The sequence below is a fragment of the Pristiophorus japonicus genome, chromosome 13, assembly GCF_044704955.1.
Source record: "Pristiophorus japonicus isolate sPriJap1 chromosome 13, sPriJap1.hap1, whole genome shotgun sequence".
In the NCBI taxonomy this organism is placed as follows: Eukaryota; Metazoa; Chordata; class Chondrichthyes; family Pristiophoridae; genus Pristiophorus; species Pristiophorus japonicus.
The window spans coordinates 97,637,474-97,656,224 of NC_091989.1; the positions used below are offsets into that span (position 1 = coordinate 97,637,474).

Here is an 18,751-nt window from a genome sequence, read left to right on the forward strand (position 1 = left end):
GGGGACAGAGAGAGAGAGGGGGGGGACAGAGAGAGAGAGGGGGGGGACAGAGAGAGAGAGGGGGGGGACAGAGAGAGAGAGGGGGGGACAGAGAGAGAGAGGGGGGGGACAGAGAGAGAGAGGGGGGGGACAGAGAGAGAGAGGGGGGGGACAGAGAGAGAGAGGGGGGGGACAGAGAGAGAGAGGGGGGGGACAGAGAGAGAGAGGGGGGGGACAGAGAGAGAGAGGGGGGGGACAGAGAGAGAGAGGGGGGGGGACAGAGAGAGAGAGGGGGGGGACAGAGAGAGAGAGGGGGGGGACAGAGAGAGAGAGGGGGGGGACAGAGAGAGAGGGGGGGAACAGAGAGAGAGAGGGGGGGGACAGAGAGAGAGAGGGGGGGACAGAGAGAGAGAGGGGGGGGACAGAGAGAGAGAGGGGGGGGACAGAGAGAGAGAGGGGGGGGACAGAGAGAGAGAGGGGGGGGACAGAGAGAGAGAGGGGGGGACAGAGAGAGAGAGGGGGGGGACAGAGAGAGAGAGGGGGGGGACAGAGAGAGAGAGGGGGGGGACAGAGAGAGAGAGGGGGGGGACAGAGAGAGAGAGGGGGGGACAGAGAGAGAGAGGGGGGGGACAGAGAGAGAGAGGGGGGGGACAGAGAGAGAGAGGGGGGGGACAGAGAGAGAGAGGGGGGGGACAGAGAGAGAGAGGGGGGGGACAGAGAGAGAGAGGGGGGGGACAGAGAGAGAGAGGGGGGGGACAGAGAGAGAGAGGGGGGGGACAGAGAGAGAGAGAGGGGGGGACAGAGAGAGAGAGAGGGGGGGACAGAGAGAGAGAGGGGGGGACAGAGAGAGAGAGAGGGGGGGACAGAGAGAGAGAGGGGGGGGACAGAGAGAGAGAGGGGGGGGACAGAGAGAGAGAGGGGGGGGACAGAGAGAGAGAGGGGGGGGACAGAGAGAGAGAGGGGGGGGACAGAGAGAGAGAGGGGGGGGACAGAGAGAGAGAGGGGGGGGACAGAGAGAGAGAGGGGGGGGACAGAGAGAGAGAGGGGGGGGACAGAGAGAGAGAGGGGGGGGACAGAGAGAGAGAGGGGGGGGACAGAGAGAGAGAGGGGGGGACAGAGAGAGAGAGGGGGGGGACAGAGAGAGAGAGGGGGGGGACAGAGAGAGAGAGGGGGGGGACAGAGAGAGAGGGGGGGGACAGAGAGAGAGAGGGGGGGGACAGAGAGAGAGAGGGGGGGGACAGAGAGAGAGAGGGGGGGGACAGAGAGAGAGAGCGAGAGAGGGGGGGAACAGAGAGAGAGAAAAGGAAAGAAAGGAAGAGAAAGAGGAAAAGAAAGGGTGAGAAAGAGAAAGAGAAAAAGAGAAAGAAAAACCTGGATGTAAAGCCTCTGCTCAGAAGCTCCCCACCATAATAACTGGGAACAAGTGGTGGCGGGGCCGGGGAGTTGGGGCGGGGCGGTGGCGGGCGGGGGAACGACGATGAACGAGAGAGATGGAAACCTACGTCCCACCAACTCTATGACGCCAGCTATTGGTGCCTGAGCCCCGCACAGGCATCTTCCACACTTCAGGATGTAGTTCAGATTCAGGTCCTTGATTGAAATACCTGTGAACTCATCCTTTTTTGGCGTGGAAGCGGGTCATCCTTGTTTCAAGGGACTGCTTATGAGTGAGAGCAAAATTCCTTCTCGTTTCCCTGCATGAACCACAAACGGATGCAGCATCTCCAAGTAAGCATCCTCCCTTTGAAATTCTTAACTTTCCTCCTCCCAGAGCATTCTGCATTAGAAGAGGAGATTCCTCAGTGCCACCATGTTGAAGGGATGGGAGATCTTATTGAAAGGTACAGGAGTGAGTCAATGTGACACAAACCCTGTACTAAACTTGAGCCATGAGGACAGACAGTTTTTCCAATCCTGTCGATTGAAAGACTGCAGTGATAGCTCTGTGCATTGCACCCCTGCCAGCCTCACTGCACATTTTTTTCCGTTCACGGGATGTGGGCGTCGCTGGCAAAGCAAGGGATTTGTTGTCCATTCCTAATTGCCCTCGAGAAGGTGGTGGTGAATTGCCTTCTTGAACTGCTGCAGTCTGTGAGGTGAAAGTACTCCCACAGTGCTGTTATGTAGGGAGTTCCAGGGTTTTGAATCAGTGAGGATGAAGGAACAGGGATACATGTCCAAGTCAGGATGGTGTGTGACTTGGAGGTGGTTCTGCCAGTCTGTTTCGTTTAACAGGAGTCAGCGAGGAACTCTGATGGATTTTTATAGAACCATAGACTGGTTACAGCACAGGAGGCCGCTGTTTGGCCCATCAAGCCTGTGCCAGCCACCTCCCTTTACCGTAGTTAGAGGAAACTTAGGTCCTACTCAACATAGCCCAGCGATTTTACCCGCATTTATCTACTGTGCTACTGGACTGCTTTCAAAGTTCCCTTTCAAATAAGAAAAAAAGATAGATGTAAGGTGACCAAGCTCCATCTAGTTCGGCTTCCACCACCCTGATAGTCACACCGTACAATGATAATGGAGGTGTTGACTAATCACAGCAATCAATGAGTCTACAACACACCCAGACATGAGGCGAGATAAACCCCAGCGGTGGGGAGCTTTGGGATCCGTAGGTCCAAAGGCACCTTTTTCCCCCAAAGCATGCTACACTTACCACGCCATGCCTCAAACGCACACAAGCAGTTAAAAAAATATTTTTGCACACTTGCTGAGTCACGCACACATGCTCGGTTATCGGAAATAATTTCAGTAAATCAGACATGCTGTTAGAAGCCAAAAATGTGGAGGTAGTTTCCAATTCTACACAGCAGTGTGTTGAAACTAATTTGGGAAAGTTAGAAAAGGAATGGTCAGCCCTCAAAAGGGTTAACCCCATTCTCTCTGGTATTTTGTACAGAACATGGCCGAGGACAGAGGAAGAAACACGCCATGGGCACAGAACACTGAAGGTCAGGGTGGAATTTGTGGATTGCAAGCAAGAAAATGCACATTTCATCCAGCAACAGTTCAACCCAGGGTATGGGTGGGAATATGCCGCCACTTGTTTGATGAGTTTGGATTTTTGTATCCAAGTGGCTGGGCCAATAAAATGTTAATGTCAGGTCAACACAGACAACAGTGTGATCAATGCTTCCTGTTGATGTAACTATTTTCCAGCCAAGTCTTTGGCTGAAAGCAGCTGCCCTACTTGGCCCCAATCCACACTGGTGATCCCTGGATACTTCAGTGCATCAATACACACACAATGTGTTAACTCAGATAAAAGAAAAGAATGACTTGGATTTATACAGCGCCTGTCACAACCACCAGATGTCTCAAAGCGCTTTACAGCCAATGAAATACTTTTGGAATGTAATCACTGTTGTCATGTAGGAAACACAGCGACCAATTTGTGCACAAGCAAGCTCCCACAAACAACAATGTGATAATGACCAGATAATCTGTTTTTGTTATGTTGATGGAGGGATAAATATAAGCCAGGAAACTGGGGATAACTCCCCTGCTCTTCTTCGAAAAGATTAGTGAAAACAAACCTAGGTCCCTTGCAGTCAGATTCAGGTGAATTTATCAAGGGGGAACAAAGAAATGGCGGACCAGTTAAACAAATACTTTGGTTCGGTCTTCACGAAGGAAGACACAAATAGCCTTCCGGAATACTAGGGAACCGAGGGTCTAGTGAGGAGGAGGAACTTTTTAGGCGGGAAATTGTGTTAGGGAAATTGATGGGATTGAAGGCCGATAAATCCCCAGGGCCTGATAGTCTGCATCCCAGAGTACTTACGAAAGCAGCCCTAGAAATAGTGGATTCATTGGTGATCATTTTCCAACAGTCTATCGACTCTGGATCAGTTCCTATGGACTGGAGGGTAGCTAATGTAACACCACTTTTTAAGAAAGGAGGGAGAGAAAACGGGTAATTATAGACCGGTTAGCCTGACATCAGTAGTGGGGAAAATGTTGGAATCAATTATTAAAGATGAAATAGATGAGGGAGTGCAGCGAAGGTTCACCAGACTGATTCCCAGGATGGCAGAACTGACATATGAGGAGAGACTGGATCGACTGGGCCTGTATTCACTGGAGTTTCGAAGGATGAGAGGGGATCTCATAGAAACATATAAAATTCTGACGGGACTGGACAGGTTAAATGCAGGAAGAATGTTCCCGATGTTGGGGAAGTCCAGAACCAGGGGACATAATCTAAGGATAAGGGGTAAGCCATTTAGGACTGAGATGAGGAGAAACTTCTTCACTCAGAGAGTTGTTAACCTGTGGAATTCTCTCCCGCAGAGAGTTGTTGATGCCAGTTCATTGGATATATTCAAGAGAGTTAGATATGGCCCTTACGGCTAAAGGGAGAGAAAGCAGGAAAGGGGTACTGAGGTGAATGATCAGCCATGATCTTATTGAATGGCTCGAAGGGCCGAATGGCCTACTCCTTCACCTATTTTCTATGTTTCTATGAAATAGTGCCATGAGATCTTTTACGTCCCAGATGGGGCTACAGTTTTACATTTGATCCGAAAGACAGCACCTCCGACAGTGCAGCACTCCCTCAGCACTGCACAGATTTTTTTTGTGCTCAAGTCCCTGGACTGGGATTTGAACTCACAACCTTCTGACTCAGAGGCGAGTGTGCTACCCACTGAGCCACAGCTGAAGCGATGGACCAGAACGATCCACAAATCAATCCTTCATTTGTGCTGACCTAACTGATCTTGGCTGTGCTGATGCTGTGGATACAACATGTGCGATCAGCAGCTGAACTATGGGGAGAGGGGTTTAAAAAAAAAATCAGCTAATGGCAGAGGCCAATTGCTGCTGGAAAGTGCATATAAAATGAACAATAGTTGTATTTAGAGAGCACTTTATCCTGTCTAAAAGACTCGGCGCTTCAGACAATGAATTACTTGGAAGTGCAATGGCGGTCATGTAGGAAAATGTGCAGTCATTCTGTGCCAGTGAGGTCCCATACTGAGGGAGTGCTACATGGTTGGAGGTGCCGTCTTTCAGATGTGATGTTAAACCGAGGCCCCATCTGCAGGTGGATGTAAAAGATCCCACGGCACTAATCGAAGAGGAGGATGGACGTTCTAACCAACACCACAGATTATTTGGTCATTTATCGCATATGTTTTTGGGAGCTTGCTGTGCACAGATTGACTATATTACAACGGTGCCTACATTTTGAAAGTACTTCATTGGCTGTGAAGCGCTTTGGAACGTCCTAAAGTCGTGAAAGGTGCTAAATGAAGGCAAGTCTCTCTCTCTCTCTCTCTCTTCGCTACTACTCAAGTAACTCAGCATGGGCTAGGGATGAAGATTGGGCACTTCCGAGCCCATGCGGTACAGTAACATTCAATCATTTTCATGGTCAGTTCATGTATGGTAGCATGAAGGTTGGCAACCACAAAGTTAATTTAGCTTAAAAGGAAGCCCTGGGTTACAGTGCAATCAATACATGTAGAGTGTAACAGATCATCAATAGCCACTTCCTGTTGTCTGCAATAGGTGCTGCTCTTTTTAGAAACCAACTTGCTTTCTCTCTCTAAAAAAAAAATAGAAAATTGCTGGAAATATACAGGTGGTCAGTTAGCAACTGAAGAGGTTAACATTTCTGGGACCTTTCTGGGACAGTACCATTGTTGGAAACTTGATAAATTCTGATGAAAGGGTCTCTATCCCAAATCTTAATCTGTCTTTTCCCTTTTCAAATGCTGATGGACCTGCTGTCTATTTCCAGCATTCACGGTTTTTAATTCCTTTTGCTCTATATAGAGCTTACAGGAGGAGGTCATTCAGCCCACCCAGCCTCTGCTCTGCAATTGAAGTTATCTACTCTAGTGGCATTTCCCTTCCCTTTCCCAGTGTCCTTTTCACATTCTTCCTTTTCAAATATTTATTTAATTCCCTTGATGTTAAAGATTCGTGTCTCCTTAGCCAGTTATTCTATGTTCTAATAATCCTAATAAAGGCAAAAATAAATCTTACAGCTCCCCCCTTCGTCCTTCCAATGATAATCCAGAGTCTTTTTCCAACTAGCAGAATCAATCTTCATTATATATTTACCTTCTAAAAATCTTTTATCATCATGGAATTAAGACTCCCCCCTTAACCTTCTCTGTGCCAGGCAAAAAAGTTCGGATTTTTTGCTTCATAAACTATAATCTCTCATTTCCCTGGCATAATTCCAGTGAATCTTTGCTGTACCCTTTCAAAGCTCTAATATTCTGCCTTTTCCAAGATGCCAATAACAGCACCTAGCACTCCAACTGCAGTGTAACCAATATATTTGCTTTGCTCTTTGTCTTCCTAGACAGATAAAGACTTAGTATAAACTGAGCAAGCAGTACATCAATACCAATTACTGAAAGGTTTGGAACTGTGCCAGGACAGCTTTTAATTTCCTGACACTAGGCACGCAATGGAAGACCTCAAAGGGGTGGTTTCTTTAAACAAGCGAATCAGACACTCAGTCAGGGCTCTTTAACAGACACCGCCCTGTTCCAGCAGTGGAGACTCACACGCCAACAAGCCACATCCGCAGCTGAAATACAGCTCGGGAAATGTTGGCAAATATCCCACCAGCAGCAGGACTTATCGTTATATCCCCGTGCCCTCTTATAATATGTGGTAACTCAGAAGTAACTCAGGGAAAGGGTTCAGGACTCAGAACACAAACTTCAATGTATCATCGTAGCTGCCTGTGCCAAAATTTGATTTGATAATTTCCTTTTGGGAGAAATCCCCTTCCCCTTTTACAAATTCCCACTTGGGCAGGCGGAAAAGAGTTATCCGGGCCTTGTCAGCTCAGAGACCCAATAACCCTCGCCAGCAAGGACCAGTGTGGACAAAGTACATCAACCCACTTGTTCCTTGTAAAAAAGGAACGGCAACAATCACGGGCGATTTTGGCCTTCATATTGATTGGACAGAGCAAATTGGCCAGGGTAGCCTTGAGGAAGAGTTCATAGTTATCCAGGATAGTTTCCTTGAACGTGACATTGCGGAACCAACCAGGGAGCAGGCTATCTTAGATCTGGTACTGTGTAATGAGACAGGATTAATAAATGGTCTCGTAGTAAAGGATCCTCTAGGAATGAGTGACCATAACATGGTTCAATTTCAAATTTAGTTGGAGCATGAGAAAGTTGGATCGCAAACCAGTGTCCCAAGATTAAATAAAGGGGACTACAAAGGTATGAAGGCAGAGTTGGCTAAAGTGGACTGGGAAAATAGATGAAAGTATGGGACGGCTGATGAGCAGGGCAGACATTTAAGGAGATATTTCATAACTTGAAACAAAAATATATCCCAATGAGAAGGAAAAACTGTAAGAGAAGGGATAACCATCCATGGCTAACTAAGGAAATAAGGGATGGTATCAAATTGAAAACAAGGGCATACAATATGGCCAAGACTAGTGGGAGGCTAGAAGATTAGGAAACTTTTAAAAGCCAGCAAAGAATGACTAAAAAAAATTATGGAGAGAGGGAAGATAGATTATGACAGTAAACTAGCATGAAATATAAAAACAGATAGTAAGAGTTTCTACAGGTACATAAAAAGGAAAAGAGTGGGTAAAGTAAATGTTGGTCCCCTAGAGGATGAGACTGGGGAATTAATAATGGAGAACAGGGAAATGGCAGAGACGTTGAACAAATATTTTGTACCGGTCTTCATGGTAGAAGACACTAAAACATCCCAATAGTGAATAATCAAAGGGCTATATGGAAGGAGGGACTTAATACAATCACGATCACTAAAGTGGTAGTACTCAGTAAAATAATGGGACTAAACGTGGACAAGTCCCCTGGCCCTGATAGCTTACATCCTAGGGTCTTAAAAGAAGTGGCTGCAGAGATAATGAATGCATTGGTTGTAATTTACCAAAATTCCCTGGATTCTGGGGTGGGCCCAGTGGATTGGAAAACCGCAAATGTAACGACCCTATTTAAAAAAGGAGGCAGACAAAAAGCAGGAAACTATCGACCAGTTAGCCTAACATCTGTCGTTGGGAAAATGCTGGAGTCCATTATTAAGGAAGCAGTAGCGGGGTATTTGGAGGAGCGTAAGTCAATCAAGCAGAGTCAGCATGGTTTTATGAAAGGGAAATCATGTTTGACAAATTTGCTGGAGTTCTTTGAGGATGTAACGAGAGGGGTGGATAAGGGGGAACCAGTGGATTTCCAGAAGGCATTTGATAAGGTGCCACGTAAAAGGTTACTGCACAAGGTTCACGGGGTTGGGGGTAGTTTATTAGCATGGATAGAGAATTGGCTAACTAACAGAAAACAGAGAGTTGGGATAAATGGGTCATTTTCCGGTTGGCAAACAGTAACTAGTGGGATGTCGCAGGGTTCGGTGCTGGGTCCTCAACTATTTACAATCTATATTAATGACTTGGATGAAGGGACTGAGTGTAATGTAGCCAAGTTTGCTGATAATACAAAGATGGGTGGGAAAGCAAATTGTGAGGAGGACACAAAAAATCTGCAAAGGGACATAGACAGGTTAAGTGAGTGGGCAAAAATTTGGCAGATGGAGCATAATGTGGGAAAGTGTGAGATTATCCACTTTGGCAGAAAAAAATAGAAAAGCAAATTAGAATTTAAATGGAGAAAAATTGCAAATTGCTGCAGTACAGAGGGACCTGGGGGTCCTTGTGCATGAAATACAAAAGTTAGTATGCAGGTACAGTAAGTGATCAGGAAGGCAAATGGAATGTTGGCCTTTATTGCAAGGGGGATAGAGTATAAAAGCAGAGAAGTCCTGTTACAGCTGTACAGGTTATTGATGAGGCCACACCTGGAGTACTGCGTAGAGTTTTGTTCTCTGTATTTAAGGAAGGATATACTTGCACAGGAGGCTGTTCAGAGAAGGTTCACTCGGTTGATTCACGAAGATAGGCTGAGTAAGTTGGGCCGATACTTGTTAAGAGTTCAGAAGAATGAGAGATGATCTTATCGAAACATATAAGATAATGAGGGGGCTAGACAAGGTGGATGGAGAGAGGATATTTTCACTCATAGGGGAAACTAAAACTAGGGGACATAGTCTCAGAATAAGGGGTTGCCCATTTTAAACTGAGATGAGGAGAAATTTCTTCTCTCAGAGTTGTAAATCTATGGAATTCTCTGCCCCAGAGAGCTGAGGAGACGGGTCATTGAATATATTTAATATAATTAAGGCGGCGATAGACAGATTTTTGAGCGATAAGGGAATAAAGGGTTATGGGGAGTGGGCAGGGAAGTGGAGCTGAGTCCATGATCAGATCATCCATAATCTTATTAAATGGCGGAGCAGGCTCGAGGGGCTAGGTGGCCTTATCCTGCTCCTATTTCTTCTGTTCCCTTGCTAGATGCTATCCAGCATAACCATAATAGAAAGAAAGACTTGCATTTATATAGCGCCTTTCACGGCCACAGAACGTCTCAAAGCCCAATGAACTACTTTTGGAGTGTAGTCACTGTTGTAATGTGGGAAACAACTTGCGCACAGCAAGCTTCCACAAACAGCAATGTGATTATGACCAGATCATCTGTTTTTTTTTTAATGTTGATTGAGGGATAAATATTGACCAAGACTCCGGAGATAACTTCCCTGCTCTTCTTCAAAATAGTGCTGTGGGATCTTTTACGTCCACCTGAGAGAGCAGCCGGGGCCTCGGTTTAACATCCAAATGTATCAGCACTGCAATGTCAGCCTAGATTTCTGTGCTCATCTTCCTGGAGTGGGACTTGAACCCACAACCTCCTGACTCAGAGGCGAGTGTGCTACCCACTGAGCCACAGCTGACTCAGTATTCTTACCATCCTTACATACCAAATCTGGCACGGAGATGTGCATCAAAGGCTCAGTACCAGCCCCGTGTGGGTACGGAGTCTCTCACTTACATTTCAACACCAGGTTTGAATCAAGCAGCAGGAAGCATGCTGATCCCTCAGTAGCAGTCTGCTGAATAGAGACCCACCACAGCTGCATTCGCGTGGGTATCTTCCAGTTGGGTGACAAGCTGCTCCATGACCTGCGTCGATGGGGACGCCTCCTCACTTGGGGGACAGGTTTCAAACCCAGCTTTTCTAACGGGGATTTCCAGAGAGCACTTTACTTTAAAATTACTTTCCTCCCATCACCCTCAGAGTAACATTTTCCTTTAAAACAAATCAAGTTATTTTAAAGCGGCCTGCAGTGTACAAGTAAATGAGTAAGCACCAGGTATGTAGAATATGCAACCAGCTTCTTCACCACATGCTGTCTGTGGTTCGTTTTAAAAAATGCTGCAGAGGTTTTCTCTGAGTTACAGTTCAATATTCTTTACAGTGACCATTCCTGTAACACCCTGCCCTCTTAACCCACGTCGGGTTTCACAACACGCCAAGGATTATGCACAGCTACAAATAACGTGTTGTTTTTAATATGTTCATGGGATGTGGTGTGCGTCACTGGCAAGGCCAGCAATTATTGCCCTTGAGGGGGCAGTTAAGAGTCAACCACATTGCTGTAGGTCTGGAGTCACATATAGGCCCAGACCAGGTATGGACACAGATTTCCTTCCCTAAAAAAGGACATTACTGAACCAGATGGGCTTTTACGACAATCCGATAGTTTGATGGTCACCATTACTGATGCTAGCTTTTTTTTTTAAATTCCAGATTTTACTGAATTTAAATTCCACAGCTGCTGGAGTGGGATTTGAATTCCCATTTTGGATCAATAGTCCAGATCTCTGGATTACTGGTTCAGCAATATGACCACTATGCTACCGTACCCGCATAGCTGTTGCTGATATTAAGATACAGGAGCATGCATGGTACTAATGGGACTGGCTTGTCAATAAGGACAAATTCAAATTACAGCATAACTCAGTGTGGATAATGCATTTAAATCAACAGTGCAGCTAATGTCAAGACTCGCAAGAGAAGAGGAATAAAACACACGTGACCACCTCAAGGCAAGTCACTACATTGTGCGAGATTGCAGAGGAAAGCATTCCAGCAGAAAGGAACCCATTTGAATTCTCGTGGTCCACAGCATGGCCAGTGTTAAAACAGCAAATAAAGCCGTCCATTAGGATGGGATTCTGCTAATACACACACAGAGGAACAGTGACGGGCTTACCGTCGAAGAAGCTCTTGGCCCTCAGGTAGCTGACACTCAGCCGGAGCACAGACAGCTTGTCCAGCTTGTTGATCACCTCCTCTGGGAACGGCAGCAATCCAGCCAGCCGTTCCACCTCGGCGTTCAATCGCTCCCGGTGTCTCTTGGACGGAGTGGACTTCACCCCTTCAGGGGTCGGCGGTTTGCTGGAGAGAAAGAAAGACTTGCATTTACACAGCACTTCCGTGACCTCAGGATGTCCCAAAGTGCTTTACAGCCAATTAAGTGCTTTTTGAAGTGTAGTCACGGTTATAATCTAGGTTTAACATCATCATAGACTGTCCCTCGTATCGAGACTAGGTTTAACATCTCATGCGACAGGGCAGGACTGAATTATGTGCTCAAGTCTCTGGAGTGGGATTTGCCTCAGAGTCAGAAGATTGTGGATGCAAGGGTGCTACCACTAAGCCAAAGCGGACACCCGAGAGCAACGCACAAAAGAAGTAACTGGCAGACATGGTTTCAGCAGAATAACTGATTGCCAAATGCTTCACTTCATGCAAATAATGAATTAAAATACTTGGTTTTGGAATAGTTAAGTTCGTATCCAGAGCCAGCAAAACCCCGCGATTTTCTCACTTTTGACAGATAATTTCACCTCACCCAAAGTGCACCAGTGCAGCCTTCGGCCGCCTGAGGAACAGAGTGTTTGAAGACCAGGCCCTCAAATCTGCTCCCAAACTCCTGGTCTACACGGCTGTAGTAATACCCGCCCTCCTGTATGGCTGAGAGACATGGACCATGTACAGGAGACGTCTCAAGTCGCTGGAGAAATACCACCAACGATGTCTCCGCAAGATCCTGTAAATCCCCTGGGAGGACAGATGCATCAATGTTAGCGTCCTCGACCAGGCCAACATTCCCAGCATTGAAGCACTGACCACACTCGATCAGCTCCGCTGGGCAGGCCACATTGTTCGCATGCCAGACATGAGACTCCCAAAGCAAGCGGTCTACTCGGAACTCCTTCAGGGCAAACAAGCCAAAGGTGGACAGAGAAAACATTACAGGGACACCCTCAAAGCCTCCCTGAAAAAGTGCAACATCCCTACTGACACCTGGGAGTCCCTGGCCAAAGACTGCCCTAAGTGGAGGCAATGCACCTCAAGTTTCATCGCTCAGAGCATGCAGAAAACAAGCGCAGGCAGTGGAAAGAGCGTGCGGCAAACCAGTCCCACCCACCCCTTACCCTCAACTATCTGTCCCACCTGTGACAGGGACTGTGATTCTTGTATTGGACTGTTCAACCACCTAAGAACTAATTTTTAGAGTGGAAGTAAGTCTTCCTCGATTCCGAGGGACTGCCTGTGATGATGACCCAAAGTGATCAGTGCTACAAACTCAAAAATTAAATACTTCCTCTAGGGGCAGCCGCACTACAAAAAGCTCCACCACGAGCCAGCCACCAGGAACTGCATCTACCGCACCCCCCCTGCCCACAAACCCATCTCTACACTTTGCTTCACATTTGCATCCAGACCAAAAAGACAACACAGAAGGCTTGAAAGGGTCTGAAAACCAAGACCTGGGCCACTAGATAGAGGAGAAACAGGTGTAACAGAAGGAACAGAACATGAGAGGTCCAGCTTGGGATAATGCATCACATGCATCTCTACAGATGCTTTGTAAATTCCACCTCTGCTTGGGAGATGGCAGACTACGGTCAGAGAGGACATCTCTCCACCACACCCTCTCTCCCGTCCCTAGATTAGGCCTTCTGGCAAGTATAGGAACCCACAAAGAACACAATGGGACTGCTAATTCCTGAAGAAGGAATCCTTGAAAGGGAGTCAAGGGTTATGGGAAGTGGGCGGGGAAGTGGAGTTGAGGCCAAGATCAGATCAGCCTTGATCTTACTGAATGGCGGAGCAGACGAGGGGCTAAATGGCCTGCTCCGGCTTCTTATATTGTTGTGCAATATACCATCATGTCCACTGGAGAACAAGAACCTCTGCAAGATACAAGGTTAAATGCATTCCTTCACCCCCTCTCACCCCAATAAAAAATGTAGATAAAACACCTGTAAGACAAGTGTCGGTCGGAATTGGTAATCCCCAGACTCGGTCTGAAGCTCTGGAAGCATCAGGCAGGGTGCTGCCCTTTTATCAGGCTATGCAGCAAAGGACTCAGTGTTTACAGCATAAAATGAGGCAATTCAGCCCACTGTGAATGTGCTGGAGCAATCCAGAACTAATCCCACTCTCCTGTTCCCTTTCCATAGTCTGTACCTTCCTCTGCTGTAAATATTTATCCAATTTTTCTTTAAAATATGCCATGATTTCAGCCTTACAGATTCCCTGTGGCAAAGCATCCCACACTCCAACAATCCACTGAGTAAAGAGGTTTCTCCCAACCTTTCCGCTCACTCTCAGTGATCATTTTAAATTGATGCACCCTCGTCACTGACTCTCCAACCAGATAAAATAGCCTTTTCCTATTCACCCCACCTATTTACCTTCATAATTTTTAAAACCTCTCTTAGTTCTCCTCTTAATCTTCTCTGCTCCAGTGGAAATAGTCCCAGTATCTCAGAGCTCTCCTCATAGCTACAGTTTTTTTATCCCCGGCATCATCCTACACTGTATACTTTCTATGGTTTTAACGTCCTTTCTACAATGATGCACCAAATCTGCACACAGTCCTTGGGATAATCAATGGTTTGTATAACTCACCATTACCCTTGTGCTCTCTGACCCCATTTATAAAACTCAAAGTGTTGTTGGCCTGTTTTATGGCTTTATCCATCTGCAATTACACCTTCGGGGAATTATGCATTGAACCACTGGGTCTCTGTTCATGCAAGTACTTCAATGTCTTTCCCTGGAGTGTATACCCCAATACCTTAGTTTTCCTCCCAAACTGCATTTCGTCACAATTCTCCACATTAACCGTCACCTATCGGTCGTCCTGAAATAATTTATAGTACTTATGACTTCAAAATAATCATTGGATTTAATTTTATGCTTTGCAGAAACAAATACTCCTCGAGTAGATATGTATATTCACTCATTTTGATTTCCACAAGAGAGCAAACTGAGGCAACGGTCATTTTCTGGAATTATATGAATTTCACATTTCTGGCGGACTGCAACAACAAAAGGATCAAATGTGGTTGGCTGGCGTGATGTCAGATCCCAGTACATCCACAATGCTCCCCATTATCATCATCATTATTATCATAGGCAGTCCCTCGGAATCGAGGAAGACTTGCTTCCACTCTTAACATGAGTTCTTAGGTGGCTGTACAGTCCAATACGAGAGCCACAGTCCCTGTCACAGGTGGAACAGATAGTGTTTGAGGGAAGGGGTGGGTGGGACGGGTTTGCCGCACGCTCTTTCCGCTGCCTGCGCTCGATTTCTGCATGCTCTTAGCGACAAGACTCGAGGAGCTCAGCGCCCTCCCGGATGCACTTCCTCCACTTAGGGCGGTCTTTGGCCAGGAACTCCCAGGTGTCAGTGGGGATGTTGTACTTCATCAGGGAGGTTTTGAGGGTGTCCTTGTAACGTTTCCTCTGCTCACCTTTGGCTTGTTTGCCCTGAAGGAGTTTCGAGTAGAGCGCTTGCTTTGGGAGTCTCGTGTCTGGCATGTGAACTATGTGGCCTGCCCAGCAGAGCTGATCAAATGTGGTCAGTGCTTCAATGATCTCAAAAGAGGAAAAGAATGTTTGAAGACCAGGCCCTTAAAGCTGCCACCAAGCTCATGGTCTACAGGGCTGTAGTAATACCCGCCCTCCTGTATGGCTGAGAGACATGGACCATGTACAGTAGACACCTCAAGTCACTGGAGAAATACCACCAATGATGTCTCTACAAGATCCTACAAATCCCCTGGGAGGACAGATGCACCAACATTAGCATCCTCGACCAGGTCAACATCCCCAGCATTGAAGCACTGACCACACTTGATCCCCATTAACTACATCACTGTCTGTCTTGTTGAAGAATCCTTACATTTTTTGCATGGGCCTCCTCCTCTTCCTCACTGCGTAAAGACCTGAATTTAACATGATTCCAATGCAGATGATGGTTTACAGCTGAAAGGAAGACAGGAGAATGTCAGTCCAGCTAGAATCACACACCACACAAACATGGAGAAAATTTACAGAAACCTCTCAGAATTTTAACAAAGCAGAATTTTATTGCATTCTCTCTCCTGGAGCTCCCCCCTCCTTAAAAACAGTGAATCGGATGGAGATACATGTCCCAAAGCCCCACCTAACTGGCCATTCATGCAATATGCATGATGTTGGACAGCTGGCTACTCAATTGAAGGGAGGGAGGCATCACAGCAGAGCCTGCCCTCAGTTACCAGCCAAATGAGTGCACGTTCCAGCAGGGGGTCAGTGGATAGTGACCGGGATTAGGGACCCTCTCTCCATTGCCCCTCTGTAATGGAGCACCATTGAGGCCAGGTCAGTAGTACACCTCCTAAAGTCAGTTGACCACAGAGCAAGGATTGAACTTGGAATCCTTATGGTGTGCGTATGTATGGCTTATCTCACGTTAAGTTGTCGAATCCCCCACAAGCACATTGGAGTGGGGACCTAGAGCAGACTACAGTAATTCCCTAAATAGCATTTCTCAGGACAGTGGGGTAGAAATTCACCCCCGCCGGAAACCTGGCGCACCTACCGTTTTCTAGGTGTTTTTACCGTTGCGTCAGACAAGGCGGACTCTTGATCCATTTTCAGCTCTTTGGCAATTTTGGTTGGAGCGGACCGGAATTCGGTTATTAAGGGAGCAGAAGTGTGGCGGTAAGTGCTTGTGACGGGCAGAAGCGGAGGCGGGACGGATTCTCTGCTGCTGTCGGTCAGCAGCAGAGCGTTGGTGATGTCATTGTGCGACTACGTCACCACGTATCTCGCCTCCATTAAATGGGAGAAAATCGGACATCAGTCGTGATCGAACACTGGTCCACCAGGGAGGGTTTTGGCCGGGACAGCGGTCTGGCACCCAAGAGGGGGTGCCAGGCTGCCTGTTGGCGGCCCGACCTAACCAGTGGAGCACAATAGTCCGGCCGACATGGAAGTCGGCCAGCAAAAAAAAGTAAATGGTGGCTACAGCATTGGACATTTGCCTTTAATGGCCGCCATGCAGCCAGGGCTTACGGAGGGAATCAAAGGTGCACCGACAGAAAAAACTGTCGGGGGCACCACTCGGCAGCAATAAGAATGTTAAATTTCACCGGAGGCAGGGGGTTGCCGGCGGTGCACGCACTGATGACGCACTCTCGGCCGCAGCGGGTCCCCCCTGCTGAATTTAGCTTGCGGCGACCATTTGACCAGAAATCGGTGGCCGCTCGACTCCACCGCATGGCCGCAGCAAACGGACGGTAACGAGCCTTATTCGGGAGCTGAATTTCGGCCCCAGTATGTCGAATATGATGTATTACATCAGTTCCAGTGAGACACCAAGTCATTTGTCAAGGGAGGCAGAGTCAACTCATTAGCCAATCTCCTGTGGAGTTGCTGACAGCAAGCCAAAGGATGCCCAATTTTGTGGTCAGGAAGTGCAATAGTCAAGTAATATATATGATTTTATATTAGAAAGAAAAGACACGTCTATTATCTATACATTGCCTTTCACAATCTTGGGACATCCCAAAATGCTTCCCAGCCAATGAAGTAATTTTGAAGCATAGGCACTGATGTAATGTAAGGAAATTCAGCAGTCAATTTGCACACAGCAAGATTCCACAATCAGCAATGAGATAAATGATTATTTGTGATGTTGGTTGGTCAGGACACCAGCAGAACTCCCCTGCTCTTCTTCGAAATAACACCTTAGAATCTTTTATGTCCGGCTGAGAGAGCAGAGGGGACCTCAGTTTAAAGTCTCATCCAAAAAAGGGCACGTCTGATAATGTAGCAGTCTCTCAGCACTGCACTGGAGTATCAGCCGAGGTTATGTACCCAAGTCACTGGAGTGGGACTTGAACCCACAACCTTACGACTCAAGAGGCAAGAGAGTTACCACTGAGCCACAGCTGACACCTTTGATAAATAGATCAAGCATAACAGCATATTTTTAAAAAGATAGCCCAGTAAAATCTATTAACTCTCTAAAAATACTTCAGCAGAAACTGATTTTGTTGAATCACTTGTCAGCCCAGTTTTTCATAGAACCATAGAAATTTACAGCACAGAAGACGACCATTCGGCCCATCGTGTTCGTTCCAGGTGACAAAGAGCAATCCAGCCTAATCCCACTCTTCAGCTCTTGGTCCGTAGCCTTGTAGGTTACGGCACTTCAAGTGCATATCCAAGTACTTTTTAAATGCTATGAGGGTTTCTGCCTTTACCACCTTTTCAGGCAGTGAGTTCCAGACCCGCACCACCCTCTGGGTGAAAAGAATTCTCCTCAAATCCCATCTAAACCTCCTACTGCTTACTTTAAATCTATGCTCCTTGGTTAATGACCCCTCTGTGAAGGAGAAAGGGTCTTTCCAATCCACTCTATCTAGGCCCCCCATAATTTTATACAGCTCAATTAAGTCTCCCGAAAGCTGTGTTGCCTGCCCGGTGCCAAGGTTAAGGACATCTCCTCTGGGCTGGAGAGGAACGTGGAGTGGGAGGGCGAAGATCCAGTTGTCATGGTCCACATGCGTACCAACGACATAGGTAGGAAAAATAAAGAGGTTCTGCTGAGGGATTATGAGCAGAATCACAAAGGTAATAACCTCTGGATTACTATCCAAGCCACGAGCAAATTTGCATAGGGTAAATAAGATCAGAAAGTTAAACACATGGCTCAAAGATTGATGTGGGAGAAATGGGTTTTGGTTCCTGGGACACTGGCACCAGTACTGTGGTAAGAGGGAGCTGTTCTGTTGGGATGGGCTTCACTTGAACCATACTGGGACTAGGGTCCTGGCGAATCAAATAACTAGGGCTGTTGAGAGGGCTTTAAACTAATTAAGGGGGCAGGGGAAAAAGGGTTCAGGTGAGCAAAAATTCAAAAAGTCAAGTCAAAGAATAAGGAAAAGGAAATTGAGCAGGGTAGCACAGGGGGAAATGAAAACCAGAGTGTGCCAGGAAGGGACAGAATGCATAAACATAAAGGTGAATCAGAAAGTGGGGTCAAAGCAGGAAAAAATGGTAAAAAAACAAATTTAAAAGCTCTTTGTCTGAATGCACACAGCATTCGTAACAGAATAGATGAGTTGACGGCACAAATAGATACACATGGGTATGATCTGATAGCCATTACAGAGACGTGGTTGGAAGGTGACCAAGGCTGGAAACTAAATATTCGGGGGTATTTAAAAATTCAGAAGGGCAGACAGAAAGGAAAAGGAGGTGGGGTAGCCCTGTTAATAAAGAATAAGATCAGTGCATTAGTGAGAAATTATATTGGCTCAGAAGATGAAGATGTTGAATCAGTTTGGGTGGAGAGAAGGAATAATAAGGGGAAAAAGTCGCTGGTGGGCGAAGTCTATAGGCCCCCTAACAGTAGCTACACTGTTGGACGGATTATAAATCAATAAATAACGATGAAGGCTTGTAAAAAAAGGAACGGCAATAATCATGGGCAATTTTAATATTGATTGGACAAAGATATATAGAGAGAAACTGTTCCCATTGGCAGAAGGGCCGAGAACAAG

The 18,751-nt window shown here is 46.7% G+C and overlaps 1 protein-coding gene across 1 annotated transcript in view; it reads right to left on the minus strand.

Moving 5' to 3' along the window:
* Window positions 1–18,751, minus strand: part of LOC139278047 (aryl hydrocarbon receptor-like) — a 97,447-nt gene that overhangs the window by 76,019 nt on the left and 2,677 nt on the right. The window contains exons 2-3 of the mRNA XM_070896713.1: window positions 15,100–15,182; window positions 11,110–11,294 (exon numbers count right to left, since the gene is read on the minus strand). Of these exons, the coding sequence (XP_070752814.1) occupies window positions 11,110–11,294; window positions 15,100–15,155 (241 nt within the window). The 5' untranslated portion in view covers window positions 15,156–15,182. The remainder of the gene's footprint in view (window positions 1–11,109; window positions 11,295–15,099; window positions 15,183–18,751) is intronic.